Source organism: Pyrus communis, chromosome 16, assembly GCF_041283825.1.
Source record: "Pyrus communis isolate YQ-2024b chromosome 16, ASM4128382v1, whole genome shotgun sequence".
NCBI classification, from domain to species: domain Eukaryota; kingdom Viridiplantae; phylum Streptophyta; class Magnoliopsida; order Rosales; family Rosaceae; genus Pyrus; species Pyrus communis.
In genome coordinates, this window is record NC_142580.1 from 2,799,312 (window position 1) to 2,813,295 (window position 13,984).

Consider the following 13,984-nt stretch of genomic DNA (forward strand, 5'->3'; position numbering starts at 1 on the left):
TTGCCTTTATTTCTAAGGAACTTTATTTGGGAAAAGGGTCTACCGCCAGCCCTCTCCTTTTCTTCTCTCCTCCTCAACATTAAATTAGCATAAAAAGTGGCAAGTTTCACTTGAAAGGCAGGAGACCCAGCATTTTCAAACACTCTTTTTTTTTTTTTTAAATTTTTTTAAAACAACTAAATAAATCTTACTCTAGCGACTCCCATAAATCTTTCTGAACTAATCTAACAACTCTATTGTGAGGAGCCACAAAAATATGACAGTCATACTCCAAAGAAGGACCAATTCCTGCTAATTTATGCGCAACATAGTTTTCTTCCTTGTAAGTGTGTTGAATTCTACATTTGCCACCACATTAAAGATTACAAGAAGCTACCAAGTTAAGGAGAGGGTGCAGAGGATCACAAGCTAACTCACCAAGTATATCGACTGCACTTTAGAATCAGACTCAATAATTTTCTAGAAATTTTTTGTGTAACCGAAACACTGTTACATGATATATTATTCTATTAAACTTATAACATGTGCGAATTTTTTTATTAAGATATCTAAGAAATCGAACATGTTAATTATATTATTTACTCATATTATAACACGTAAAATGATATACCACATAATATGTATTTCAAGTACATAAATTTTATTTTTCTCTCTCTCCTCTCCTAAATATATATATATATATATATATATGTCTATATATAAAATATATATCTTTAGCAGATTAAATTTGATCAACTTAAGCTGTCAAGAAAAATTGGGAAATCTTTATCTCTATTGGGTTTCTTCTCATTTAACTGATCCATGCTTCCCCTTCTCACCCTTCTCCTCTATCTCCTCCTCTTATTCCACCATGCCCTTGAGAATTTCTCATCATCTTCTCCTTTCCACCTTTCTTTGCCTCTCTCTCCTCTGCTTGATCTTGTTTCATGAATATTTCCACAACTACTCCAAGATTTCCACCATTAATATTCACAAACAAAGCATAAGGTCTTATTCGTCGTCATCGTTTTCTCATCATGATCAGCGTCGCCTTAATAGGATCAGCAGAAAAGTGTTGGCAAGCAAATTTGACTTCACTTCATTTGTACATCCTCACCAACAACGCCAAAGGTCATCAAAAACTTCACCGGATGATCACCATCACATGCAAGCACAATCGAATGCCCCAAGCGATGATCCGACGGAGATTGATCCACGTTACGGTGTTGAAAAGCGACGTGTTCCCACCGGTCCAAACCCTTTGCACCATTGATCATACCAGCATTCATTTCTCAGGTGATCAAGTACTACGTATGAAGTGAAGAAAAGATAAATAGAGAAAAAAAAAATATATATATATATATATATGTATATTAATGTTATTAGAACGTTAATTATCACCTACATCTGTTGTTATTCCAACTTTTTAATTATTTTTTCTTTTCTTGTTGATAAAAACATCATCTAGGAGTTTGAGAAGTAATTTTTTTTGGTAATATGGTCAAGTGATGTTATTATTTTATTTAGATTATAGTACCTAAAAATTTATAGATTTTTTATGCAATTTTTAAAAAATATATCCATCAAGTTTTTGAGGGGTGTTGCATGAAGGGATGCTCGATGGTCAACATTATATAGAGTTTTTCATTATGTTCGTAACACGATCTGTTACACTAAGTGTCATAATATAAATGATTGAAATTTTTTCTTAAAGTTTTCAATCACTTGTATTATGACATGATGTGTTGGCCGTATTTCAATCACTTGTATTATGACATGATGTGTTGGCCGTATTCTCGGTACACTAAAAATCTATCGACTTTATAATTGTTTTCATAATGAAAAAGAAGAATTAATTAACACTCCAACTTTTAGGTTCCAAGGTATGATTACTATGATATCTACATAAACGTTATTACAATTTTTGGTAAATGATCGATTGCAAGGAAACATGAGTAGCTGTGACGGCACGGCAGACTTTGAGAAGATTTTTTACTAGCCTTTCCATGAGATCAAATCTTCAATATTTATTTTGTGTGTTGTCTTTATGTGATCTCTATTATTGATTCACATGTGTTAAGTTTATGGTAACAAAGTTAAAAAAGTTAAGTTTATTAACACATATCATTTTAATGATAGAGACCATAAAAAAGCCACACACAAATATGTCCTGAAAATTTGATCCGCTTTCATAACCATAAATTAAGATATAAATTAATTAATAAATGAGGTTGGTTAGAGTAAAAGCCTTTTCTTTCTTTGCATTGCAGATTGATTAAGCTCTGTATTGTAGGTCGACAACATGTGATGGGTTTGGTGCCACTTAATTCACCACCTCTTTTGGAATTTGGATGAACCGATTCATCACAATACATCAATATCGTCAGGAATACTGAATATATTCAGTTTTGAGAAAATGTTAAGGAGACTCTTTTAAAGTGAGATTTTTTATAAATTATTTGTTATCTCACGATTACGTTAATTTTCAAGCTAACATTATAAAATATGGTACCAAAAAATGAGGTGGGAGATGATCCATAGAAAATCTCGCTTTTGAGAGAGTCTTCTTAACATTTGTCGTCAACTTTTTTTATTGATTCAAAGTAGAATTTGTGTAGGAGCTTCTAAGATAACTTATGACTCTTTAATTAAATTTTAACTTGATAGAGAGCATGATTGGTCCAACAGTCTATCTAAATGAGGTTTTTTTGGCTACTTAAACAAAAAATGCAATAAAAATTGAGCTCCAACATACTAGTTAAATGACTAGCTATCTTAATTTTGTGAATAGTATTTAGCTAAATTTCGCTAGGAGTATAGAAAAAGTTAAATTTTGTTGAAAAAGTGACTTGAGTTGTTAAATTTAAGAAAAATAAAAAAAAAAATTTTAACTTAAGCTAAAATAGTTAGTATTGTTGAAAGTGGTGGCTATCTAAATTAATATTTGAGTCATTTGACTAGCTACAAAAACATACTAGTAATTACTATTAGGAGTCCTTCGGACTTCCTCCCTGTGGGTGTTCAATTTCGTATGTTCCTCGTTCTTGTAATGGAGTGGCATAATGCCTCGCCAAGTTAAGTTTAAGTTTTGGCTCTTATGTAGTTTGGTTTGAGAAACCCCCAAATGCTATCCTCCAGAGCTTATTGCCGATGTGCTCTTGGAGGATGTCTTTTGCTCGTCTTTTGTAATGCTATCTTTCTATGAAATGACATCTATCGCTTTTTCTAAAAAAAAAAAAAAAAAAAAAACCCAGATGCTAGCTATTCAGGAGGATGTCTTTCATTGTAATGGACTGAGCTTTCGCTCATCTTTTGTAATGCTATCTTTCTATGAACTGAAATCTATCGCTTTTTCTCAACAAAAAAAAAAAAAAAAAAAAAAAACCAGATGCTAGCTATGCAGGACATACTCAACCAAGATATGTTACCCCTTTGAGTTTATGAAATAAAAGCTGTCGTATTCCACTCAAAAAAAAAAAAACAAAAAAAACAAAAAAAAAAAAAAAAAAGAAGAAGAAGAAGAAAAGATAGGGAGTGTAAATGAAGATCAATTTCTCCCTAAAATTTAGTTAAAATATCATTTAAAGAGCCCACCAAAGATATATATTAAAATTTGACGTTAAGTTCATCATCAAATGGTTTGAAGAATCCACTTTTATATGTGTTGGGGTAAAAGAACAATTAATCTTTCATGCCATCAAAACTCCTATTTGCCATTATTATTTGAAAAAAAATTATTAAGGAGAGAGAAAAATTTCGAACACTCGAGATACATAAGAAAAGCAATATGTGATATTAAATTATACTTCTTTCGTGCCAGCCTATAGCTAGGTATATATTTTCAATCCTCGCACCTACAGGGCTGCAACTAAAAATGCCATGTGCCAACTTATGAATATTGTCGCGCAATAATGTTTTCCATTAAAACCATGCATGCAATGCAATATCGGCCTCCCCACGTCTTAGGCGTCCCAATTCAAAGGGTTTGCCGAATTTTGCTTGCATTTCTTTACCTATTTTCTCAACTTCATTTTTCAATGTTGCCCTAATTATAATAGTTTTCAACTGTCAAACAATTGAGAGATTTTTTAGTGTGTCCGAAACACATGACAAAATACCATATAAATTCATATAAATAAACAGTTCGTCAGATAGATGATATCGATGATGCTACTCATCCTTCCATCACTCAGAAAATTATTCTAAAGGTATTCATCTCAACGATTCAGTACACAGATGACATTAACTATCTTGTGGGCAGCCTCAGCAACAAGGCAATTACTTTCGTCTATAAAAATAAATTGCAAGGAATTGAAGTTGAAGAAGGGTTTGGAGAAGGATGGGTATGGCAGAGGTCAATTTTGATGGGTGAGGAAGTGCCAGCCACCTGAATTTTCAGGTGTGATATATTATGATGAATGTGGGAAACAACTTTCTGAGCTGCCACCAAGGTCGCCTAGGGTCGCCAGTCCCTTGCCAAGCTTTTTCTCTCCTGCGGCTAGAGATACGCAACCTTGCTAGCTAGCTAGGTGATCAATTTATATGCATGAGATCGATGCTTTAGATTATGACTTTATGCAAATTCCAACGGACAAGGATTGTCTTCCCTCTCACTTTCGGTGCCCTTCTGTTTGTGTGATCACGATTAAGCTACGTCAACATTTTATATTACTATTCATTTTTGTCTTATTATTTCTATAAAAAAACAATATAAAATGTTAACGTGACTTAACCGTGACCACACAAAACAGAAAAACATGAAATGACACTGAAAATGAGAGAACAGACAATCTTTGTCCAATTCCAACAGCCAAGTCAGTGGGTTCATCAACTTCATATTTGCACATTCTGACGTCAAGTTGTGAACTACTAGTTTAGACCTTGGCCCTTTAGTTAACATGTGGACTATTTCATATCGGTTTGATATCGACAATATCGAACTGCTATGACATGTAATAAAACCACTTATTATAGTAAAAATATTTTATTTTATTTTTAATTTTAAATGAAAGTTCCTATTCACACTCCAAATAAATCAATTCAAACTTTTTCAGAGAAGTTTGAGGAGAAAGTGGAAAAAATACCTTTCAAAAAAAAAAAAAAAAAAACCCTAAAAATTAAGCCCTGCGTGTGCCACATCATGAAAATAAACGGCCATACAATGACAGACAAATTAACTGCTCCACCTAATTGAGCAAATTTCGTAAGATCATGACACTAAATTGGTGAAACTAAAAGTTCATGTGGGATACACGTGCCCAAAGGAGCAAAGTCGTTCTTTTTAGTCTTTTATACACTTATGTTTAATCATGTGCGTTGATTCTTTTGATTTACTTAATCAGATGTCTAGAAATAAAAACAAAGTGTGAGAAGCTAAATGTGAAAATTACTTCCCAAAAGCTAATTAACCCAATAGCAAAAAAAAACTTAACATCACCGGATTATTTGTCAGTTATGTAAAGGAAATAACTGTATGATGAGTTTAATAATAAAAACCATCCCCCACCCTTGCATACTTAAAGGGCCGTAAAATATGAGGGCTTACTTACACACATCATATATTGACATGAATCACACGATCTCTGCATAGGTTGTACTTGAAATATCTGCGGAACGTGGCTGAGAAAACCGGCATTGGGAGGTTTGCCGGCCCTTCAGTTCTGAGACTTGTGGACGAAGCCACGAGTATAAGCAGCAGTACACCCCACCTCAATGGGAAAATGAGTGCAGAAATATGGGACAGTCTGGAGCAAATGTTGGAGGTAAGTTTCATTCCAACTTCCTGCGACTACAGTTTGTGAATCCAATGATCCTGCAATTGTTAATACGTGTGACCATTGTTCTCAAAATTTCCACCTAAGGATCTCGCTTGGGCGCCAGACGACTGGCCACAACCCCCATTAATTTTTAGGCGTTTTAAGTTAGGAAAATGCGGCTAGACCTGCCTAGACCCACCTAGTTCGCGACTCTCACTTAGACAGAAAATAAAAAAACTTCATTTTGCATTTTATTGTTTTAATAAATTGCAAGAGACTTACTTAATATTTAAATGAACATTCATTATACGTTTGTTCCTAATGTTTTCAATACGTTCTAATACTTTATAATTTATATTACATTGTATTTTACAACTTATGTATCTCAATACAATTATTATGTATTTTTTATATTATAAATAGACATTTATTTATGTATATATAATAAATTAAATTAAAATTTAAAAAACGCTAAACGGAGCCTGCATTTAAAACCTTGGTGTGTGAAGCAGATGAAAATTTGACTGCTTCCAGACAACAAGTCAGCATCTGTTCATGCTGCATTAAGCTATTGGGGTTGCATAAAAACACAGAATCGGAGAAACACTCGAGAAAAACTTTTCACCCCTGGCTTTTGCTTCCATTCCACATCTTTCCTTGGCTTTTGCTTCAGTGAAAGTGCTCGAAATCTGCTTTCTTTGCCAGCAAGTGGCATCAGCAGCCTAACATCCTCAGTAAAGTTCGATGCAGCGAGAAAATCAGTAACCCTTTTCATGTCAGGTTTTGACAATGTATTTTACTAAGCATATGAAATAAAGCTCACACAACTTCCAGAAATAACACTTCGTGTGAATGATCTAACTTAATTTCCTTTTGGCTTGAAATGGAGTGTTGATTGTAATACAAGCTCGATACGTATTAACATTTTTTGACATTAAGCGGCAAAGATGAAATTTACAGCAGAAAATAGAGACAAGAGAACAGAAAAAGAAAAAATTTCAAATAAATCATGATTCCTGATTAGTTTCTTCTGTTTGTCCATGGACACGTCCCCTTAGCTCTTCGAACGCCTTCATGCTCTCTGCATCAAAGCCTCCAGCAAACTGGAAACAGTTCCAATTTAGCATTCCAGTTCTATGCATTTTTCTCTAAGATTTCAAATCCTTCACATTTGAAAACTCTGAGTAATGGGAATTTCTACTTCTACTGTCTATTTTTACATAAAGAATGAGAAAAAATCAGTTATACCTGATGAACTCGGAAAGCAAAACGTACGCCTTGAAGTAGTATAAACTCTCTGTTTGGTTCCTTCTCAGGTCCACTCAATGCATCAAGTTCCGAAGCTACACGTTTCATGTACTTTCTTGCCAATTGCACAGATGAGAGCTTGATCTGCAATGGTAAAACTCTTACGTGAGCTCAATTTTGCCAGACAATGCATAACATAATCATACAAAATATTAACAGCAACTAAGCACAATAAATTTTTTGTTCTGAGTTTTGAAGCATACCTTGCCGACAACCCCTGAATCCAATAACCAATCAACTGGAATTCCAAACTCCTTGCACCGAGAAATAGCCATGTCCCTTGTACGCAAGAGAGCATATACACTCTGTTCCACCCTGGAAGCATATTAACAGAACACTTAAGAATAAAGAAAAAATTCGAAAAAGCATTTCCTCTAACCAGCACTTCAATGCATGAAAAGAAAGTTCATACTTCTCGAGCAACGAATACATCTTCTTCAGAGCAGCTTCACATGGGAGTTTGGGATCATCAACAAAAGTGGAGACTCGTTTCTCCAATTTCATCAAGTCTTGGTATTCAAAAGCTGCTTCTCTTAGTGCATCCACTTTTCCTTCAGGCCAATCAAAGTGCTTGAGGACAGCCCTTTCATCAACCTACCAAAGGCAGCAAGAGATAGCGAAGTGAGTCTGCTAGGAGGGTTTGTGAGTATATAATACCGAAAAGCATGCAATACAAAGGGAGTTCAGATTTAATGGTTTAGCAGTTGAGTCTGCTAGCCATCTGAGGAACATTTGAGTGCAATATATAATCCAGTGGATATGTAATGGCATACCAAAAAGGAGAGCTCTTCATCTAGCCAGTTCACAAATGCTACAAGATCTTCTATGTTTGTGAAGGAAGCTGCTCGAACTTCAGCTGCCAACGACATGACAAAATCACCTTGTGCTTCTACATCAGCTTTCACCTGTATCCAACACATAAAGTTTCAATCTTTGAAACATTTGGGTACTGGGCCCCATAGTTCATGCCTCATATAACAAGATAAATGAAATACAAAACAAAGTTCTACTCACAGCTAAAAGGAATGATGATTTGTTCTCAATCTCCCCAATCATATTGCTCCTTGCATCAGATACATTAGATGATGAAGATATTAAAGACGATGTATCCTTCTTTGCTTCACGTTTCATCAATGACTGATAGAATTCAACCAGCTCAGGAGCACGGTGTACTTTATCACCACTGCTTCCCCCCTTAGGCAGGCTTCCTGGCGGAGGCGGTGGACGAGGTGGTCCACCAGGTGGTGGTGGTGGTGGGCCACCAGGTGAAGGAGGTGGTACTCCACTTGGGGGACCGGAAGTTATACCAACAGGGGTACCTCCAGATGCTTTAGGAGGCGGGCGAGGTACCCTAGGAGGCCTCTTCTCAATTTGGGCAAGTTTCATCTTGGTTATTGATTGAGGATCAACAGCGTTACCATCATTAGTTTGGTTGCTTGAATCGCTGGAAATAACTGCCTTCTCCTTGATATGGGCAAGTTTTGGTGGTAAAGCTACTGATCTCTCCTTTTCAGCCTTGGCTCTAGGCTTGTAGCTCAAATTTACACTTGATTTGTCACCAAACTTCTCTACTCTTGCTTGCTCTGCCCTTTCCTTAATTTGCTTCTCTCTCTCTAAGGCCAACTTATGCCGGTCTTTGTAAGCAGGATACTTCTCATCTAGAACTCCTTCAACTGACTTTGACATCAACTGGAAAGATGATGCCACAGAATTAGGTGAGTCGCTGGAAGATATTTGTGTTCTAATGTTCGGAAGAGTGGGAGTTTGAGGGGAGTCATTAAGTTCCGGATCCATCTTCCCAAATGTAGTGATGGCCACACCATCACTTGCATTCCTTATCATCAAGGATTCCAGTGGGCCCCTTGGTCGAACGCTCATACTTGGTCTGCTTGGAGAGCCTCCAGAGAGAGATCTAGCTGGTGATGAAAGAACGCTAGAATCATCTTTGCTTTTTCCCCACCTTTTCAGCTTTTGCATTAAACTAGGTTTCTTGCTGAGACTACTATATCGACTCGTAGAACTATCAATAGAAACATTGTCAAAATCCTCACTTCCAGGGGAGGATGGATGAGAGAAGTTGCTCTCAAGATCTGTATCCCCTTGCCCACGTTCTGATCCTGCATACTCCAACATCAGTTGTTTGGCCTTCTCCCACGATTTGGGGCTCAGATTCTTGTTTAGATCACGAGCTGATACCTTTCCTTGAGGTGTCTGATAGTTCCGGAGCTCATACCTCAAGCATGCATTCACCCAACGAAGGTACACTAGTTCTTCAACTTCACTGAACCTGTTCATCTGAAGACCTTCCACTTGCTTTGATAGGTCCTCATTCGCATGCTTTAAATTATTGACCTCCTCTCTTACATTAGCAACCATTTCAGTCTGAAGAAAGTGTAAGAAAAACTAGTGTAAGTATTGTTTCATTCACAATACTTGTTAAACAGCCTGTGCATTTTCCACCAGCTTGCTGAATTATTTTCGATAAACAAAGAAATCATTCAATCTTTCTAGTCTCAAGTATCAACCCGTAACAGTCAGGGGCTATAGCCTAAACCAAAATAGCCGAAGCAAAAAGAAAAACTACATATCTGGACAAGAAAAAAACGAAAAACTTACATGCCAATGTTTTAAATCTTCTCTCTTTGTCTCATATACCAAAAAAAAAAAAAAAAAAAAAAAAAAAGAACAGAAAAGAAAGACGTGCACATAATGCAATGCAAGAAAGCAGTAAGACTAACCTCCGTCATGTTGGAGAGCATTGCTACTCTTGCTTCAGCAGCATCCAACTTGATGGTTAGTTCTCTCTTTTCGATTTGAAGTTCTTTGTTCTTTCTCTTAAGCTCCACAACTTCCACCTCTAATTGATTCACAGCTTTCAGCTTCTTTTCAATTTCAGCATCTTTTTTTACCGCTTCTTCTTCTTTTGCCTGCAAATTAGTTACTTGTTGTTTGAGCAACAGTAATTGGCCTTTTGTCTGGTTAGCATCAAGCTGAATCTGCCTCTGCAACTCCTTGATTTTGTACCGAGCTGCCTCTAGCTCCTTCTTGGTGGAAGCTCCCTGTGTAAGCTCTTCTTGAAGCTTCTTCCTCTCCTCCTGCAGCGAGTTAATAGTAATATTGAGCATGCCAATCTCCACTGTCTTAATCTTGAGTTGTCGTTGTAATTCATCAACGTCTGATTCTTGTTCCTTCAATCCATAGTACTCAAGTAATTCACCTTCAAGCTTTACTTCTCTTTCCTCCAATTCCTTTACCAGATTACGCAAATGTTCCAGCTCACTTGCATTGTTTGCCATCTCAGTTTCATATATGTCTTTCTCTTTTGTATCTGTCTTGTTAACAAGTAATGGGATTTCAATCTCCCCAGATAAAAGATCTTCAAATTCAGGTAAAATATCTTCATCTTGGATATCACCAGGTGAAATATCACTAGCATGGTTAAAAACACTGCTAATCAACTTAACCTCTTCCTCATCTTCCTCCTCCTCCTCCTCCTCCTCTTCTTCTTTCTGCAATATGTACCACTCTTAGTTAACTAAAAACAGATTTTTTTTTTTTTTTTCGAAGTAAAAAAAATTCCGAAACCTACAGGTAAAGGAAGGGAACATAAAATTTACTGCCAATGTTATGATGTTGCAAAAGAGATGGGACTTTGATAAAAGTTTGTTATGTACGTACATGCTTTTCTCTGAGGCTATCATTAGAATATGTAAGTCGCTCTTTGTCTTCCTTCTCGCTTTGATGGTTACTGTTTGCTTCACCATTTTCTAAGTTACAATATGACCATAAGAATTATAAGAATTAAGATTATTAAAAATTTGCAAAAAGAATGGGAAGTAAAACATAGCTCGTCTCTGAAACAATATTTACATAATATAATTTTTTTTTTCCAATAAATTAATAAAGAAGTGACATTTATGGAACTCATGGAGATGAATACCTGAATGCCTGCCTGTTGAGGCTGATGAACCTGAGTTTTTTATGCTGTGCTGCCTTGCTGCAATCGCTGCAATGGTAGCAGCAACCAAGAGGCTTAACCTGACTATCATGAAGGTATTGCAAATGGGGAAGGCTCAAGCTCTCACTCATCTATAAGGATAACCAACTTCCAAAACACCGCACTGCCAGCTTTTCCCCCAACACATAGCTGCTAATTTAAACCTTTAAGGCCCCGGAAATGCAGAAACAGCAACCCAGAATCTGTAATTCCCAAGAGAGATTAAGAAAACAATCCCTTTCCTATATCCATATCCAACTGTACACATCCCAGACCATTTGCATATATAAGTATATTAGTAGCCAAATCTAATTATGAAGTATAAACATTGCTGACACCATCAGCTATCACCTTCTGAGGTTTGTAGACCAAACATTAAAGAATGCTTACTTGGGCCAGGAAGTTCCTGATAAGTAAACAATCCAGCACAACTCTTAATGCTAAGAGCTACAGCAACCACCAATAACTAGTGGCCAATCTTCTCCAAAAGGATTGAAAGTTCACAATTGGTGGGTCCAAACATGTCACTGTAAAGATTTTAAGGAACATTAGCAGTTAAACAACCAAAGCTGATATGTTAGAAAACGTAAATTTTAACTGCAGTTACATGCATTCCTTACTTGTTTTAGGTAAACTCAAGATACCATTTTAATTTGGGTGGTCATATTTGTCTCAAGTGCCCAATGACATGGCCCAATCAATCAAGCCTTAGGTTGATCAGAAGCTCGAAAGACAAAACATGGCCAATCATTGCCCTCTGATCCATTTGACAAACTTGGTATCTGCAGAAATCAAACATAGATAAATGGTAAGAAATCAATCTGATATAAGGTGGGTCCAGAATCCCAAATGAAAGGACTCCTATTTCAAGTAAGCAATGTTTTGTTTGGCTGAAATTTTAATCCTCAGAGGTAGCTAAACACAATGCAAAATAAACCCAACTTTTGGGGGTGATTGACCTGCAAACCCACTTGCTTCCCCTTTTGGCATTTCCCTAAAAGCTTGTATCTTTGTGGTTGGTTTTTTGTGTAATCGTTAAGCAAGTGTTGCATATGATGGGTTGAGCATGCAAGACATGATTTTACCAATAAGTCTGTTCACATAGAAGTCTAAAAACATGGAATGTTCACATGGAATGTTCGGGATTTGCTTCTGAAAAGGCTAAAAACATTTCTTCTGACTGCGTTTGACAGAAAACATTAGAAGTGCTTCTGAGCCCCATAGAACGCTTTCTGAAAAAACACTTGTCGGATGCTTCTCCAAGAAGCACGAAGCACTTGAATTATCAACAAACATTCCGATGTGTTTCTAATAAAAGAACTTTTGGCATAAAGGCTTTTGAACAAAAGTGCATCCTACAAAAGCAATCCCGAACGAGCCCTTACTCCCACTCCAAACTTTGAGACCGAAATTTACCCCCAAAGTGTAAAATTATGACAGCATTCCCACAAAAACTTATGGATGAGATTTTGGAAACTGAGATTTGTGGTGGGAAGTGCGGCCAGCAAATGACCCATAAGGCCATAACATAACAAAGAATCATCCTTAGAATTGAAACCGAGTTGTTTGGCGGAGGAATTTGTGATTTGAACCTGTCAAAAGAGGACATAATGTTTGAGAAGAAAATTGCAGATGTGCAAATGCAAAGCCGGGGAGGGAAGATTACAAGGAAAATCGTTTTCTGGGTTATTAATCATGTGGGCCCCACAATCCACAGCAGGAGCCAAACTCCCATCATCTAAACATGGATTTTTGGGGCTGCGGTTTCTCCGTATGCTGGCCCTCAGAGAAGAGGAAGCTGCAACATACGCGAAAATTCTACTATGCTCCGGTGTATTTCTATGCACCACGATTTTTGGCCGTTTAATGTTGGTCAATGGATCAATGACGAAGAATTTAACGGCCAAAAACTCCGGTGCATACAAGAAAATTTTACAACATACAACTACAATATGCGTTTTCACCAGATGAAACAAACTGTGGTCACTTTCGGATTATCCAGTTGATAAGAAACAAGATGAAAAGGAAAAAGTACGTAAATTTGGAGGTGGGTGAAAATGCATACCATCTGGGCTTCTGAGAGACTGTAACAGCGGGCGAAAATACAGCTGCTTGTGGCCAGAGCTGGGATTTTTGACCGGAGAGACAGAGCAAGTGCAGTAAACGGGAGGAAGTGAACAACTGAGCGGGCATAACTTTCTCACCGCCTTGCGTTCCTATTTTTGTCACGGAAAACGGCTGACTGAATTTTGACCGCGACGCGTATGAAGTTACCCTTTTACCCCATCTCGGATGTGATTTTTCTTTTTTGGCTTTTTAGCCGAAACATTCCTGATATTAGTATAACTTCTTAGTGTAGTTTTTTAGATTTAAAATCAATATAAGTGATCCTTAAGTTTGTCTATCAACAATTATTTTGCTCTTTTTGTGAAAAATCTCCATTGAATTGAAAGCATTTTTCACAGAAGTCGAGGGGTTGATTTGACAAAAATATCCTCAATTCAACGAAAATTTTTCACGAAATGACCCAAATAGTTGACGGTGGACAAACACAAGGACCACTTCTATCGATTTTAAAGCTTAAGGATCAAAATAAAGAGATATCAATTTTAATGATTATTTTGGCTAAAAAGTCATTTCCTGTAGTGGTGAATGATGTGATTTTCTTTGAATGAATCTTTGTCTCATTGCTAATTCTATGTCATCGTGTCATGTGATATGAAAATTAAACACATAATTGTGTACAACATGTGACATCTCAAAATCTCTCCCATCCGAAAGTAGTTAATATTATTGTCATTAAAAGATATTTTTGACTAGTAAGTACTCCAAAAAAAACTAACAATTCGGCAACAGAACTGCTCATGCTCAGTAATGCAAGAGAAGCCATTGATAAAATACTAAAAGTCATAAATATTTTTGAAATTGCGATAGTCATTCCATC

At 36.5% G+C, this 13,984-nt stretch overlaps 1 protein-coding gene across 3 annotated transcripts; it reads right to left on the reverse strand.

Moving 5' to 3' along the window:
• Window positions 1–6,584: 6,584 nt before the first annotated feature.
• LOC137731540 (protein CHUP1, chloroplastic) lies at window positions 6,585–13,258 on the reverse strand. Of its 3 annotated transcripts, none has more exons than XM_068470663.2 (12): window positions 13,106–13,258; window positions 11,661–11,822; window positions 11,431–11,567; window positions 10,984–11,243; window positions 10,722–10,810; window positions 9,782–10,552; window positions 8,058–9,425; window positions 7,817–7,948; window positions 7,456–7,637; window positions 7,247–7,358; window positions 6,984–7,127; window positions 6,585–6,838 (listed from the first exon to the last, which is right to left on the reverse strand). In XM_068470663.2, the coding sequence occupies exons 4-12, from the start codon at window positions 11,090–11,092 to the stop codon at window positions 6,743–6,745; spliced, it is 3,003 nt and encodes a 1,000-aa protein (XP_068326764.1). In that variant the 5' UTR covers window positions 11,093–11,243; window positions 11,431–11,567; window positions 11,661–11,822; window positions 13,106–13,258; the 3' UTR covers window positions 6,585–6,742. The 3 variants fall into 3 exon arrangements, with proteins under 3 accessions (XP_068326764.1, XP_088543938.1, XP_088543939.1); XM_088687812.1 differs by having other exon boundaries at window positions 10,984–11,298; window positions 13,106–13,245; XM_088687813.1 differs by having other exon boundaries at window positions 11,661–12,632; window positions 13,106–13,233.
• Window positions 13,259–13,984: the final 726 nt, after the last annotated feature.

Coding starts and splice junctions, on each gene's coding strand:
- LOC137731540 (XM_068470663.2), bottom strand. CDS start 11,092: ATGATAGTCAGGTTAAGCCTCTTGGTTGCTGCTACCATTGCAGCGATT. Junction 10,811..10,983: donor CTCAACAGGCAGGCATTCAG/GTATTCATCTCC, acceptor ATTGTAACTTAG/AAAATGGTGAAGCAAACAGT. Junction 10,553..10,721: donor ATAGCCTCAGAGAAAAGCAT/GTACGTACATAA, acceptor TACATATTGCAG/AAAGAAGAAGAGGAGGAGGA.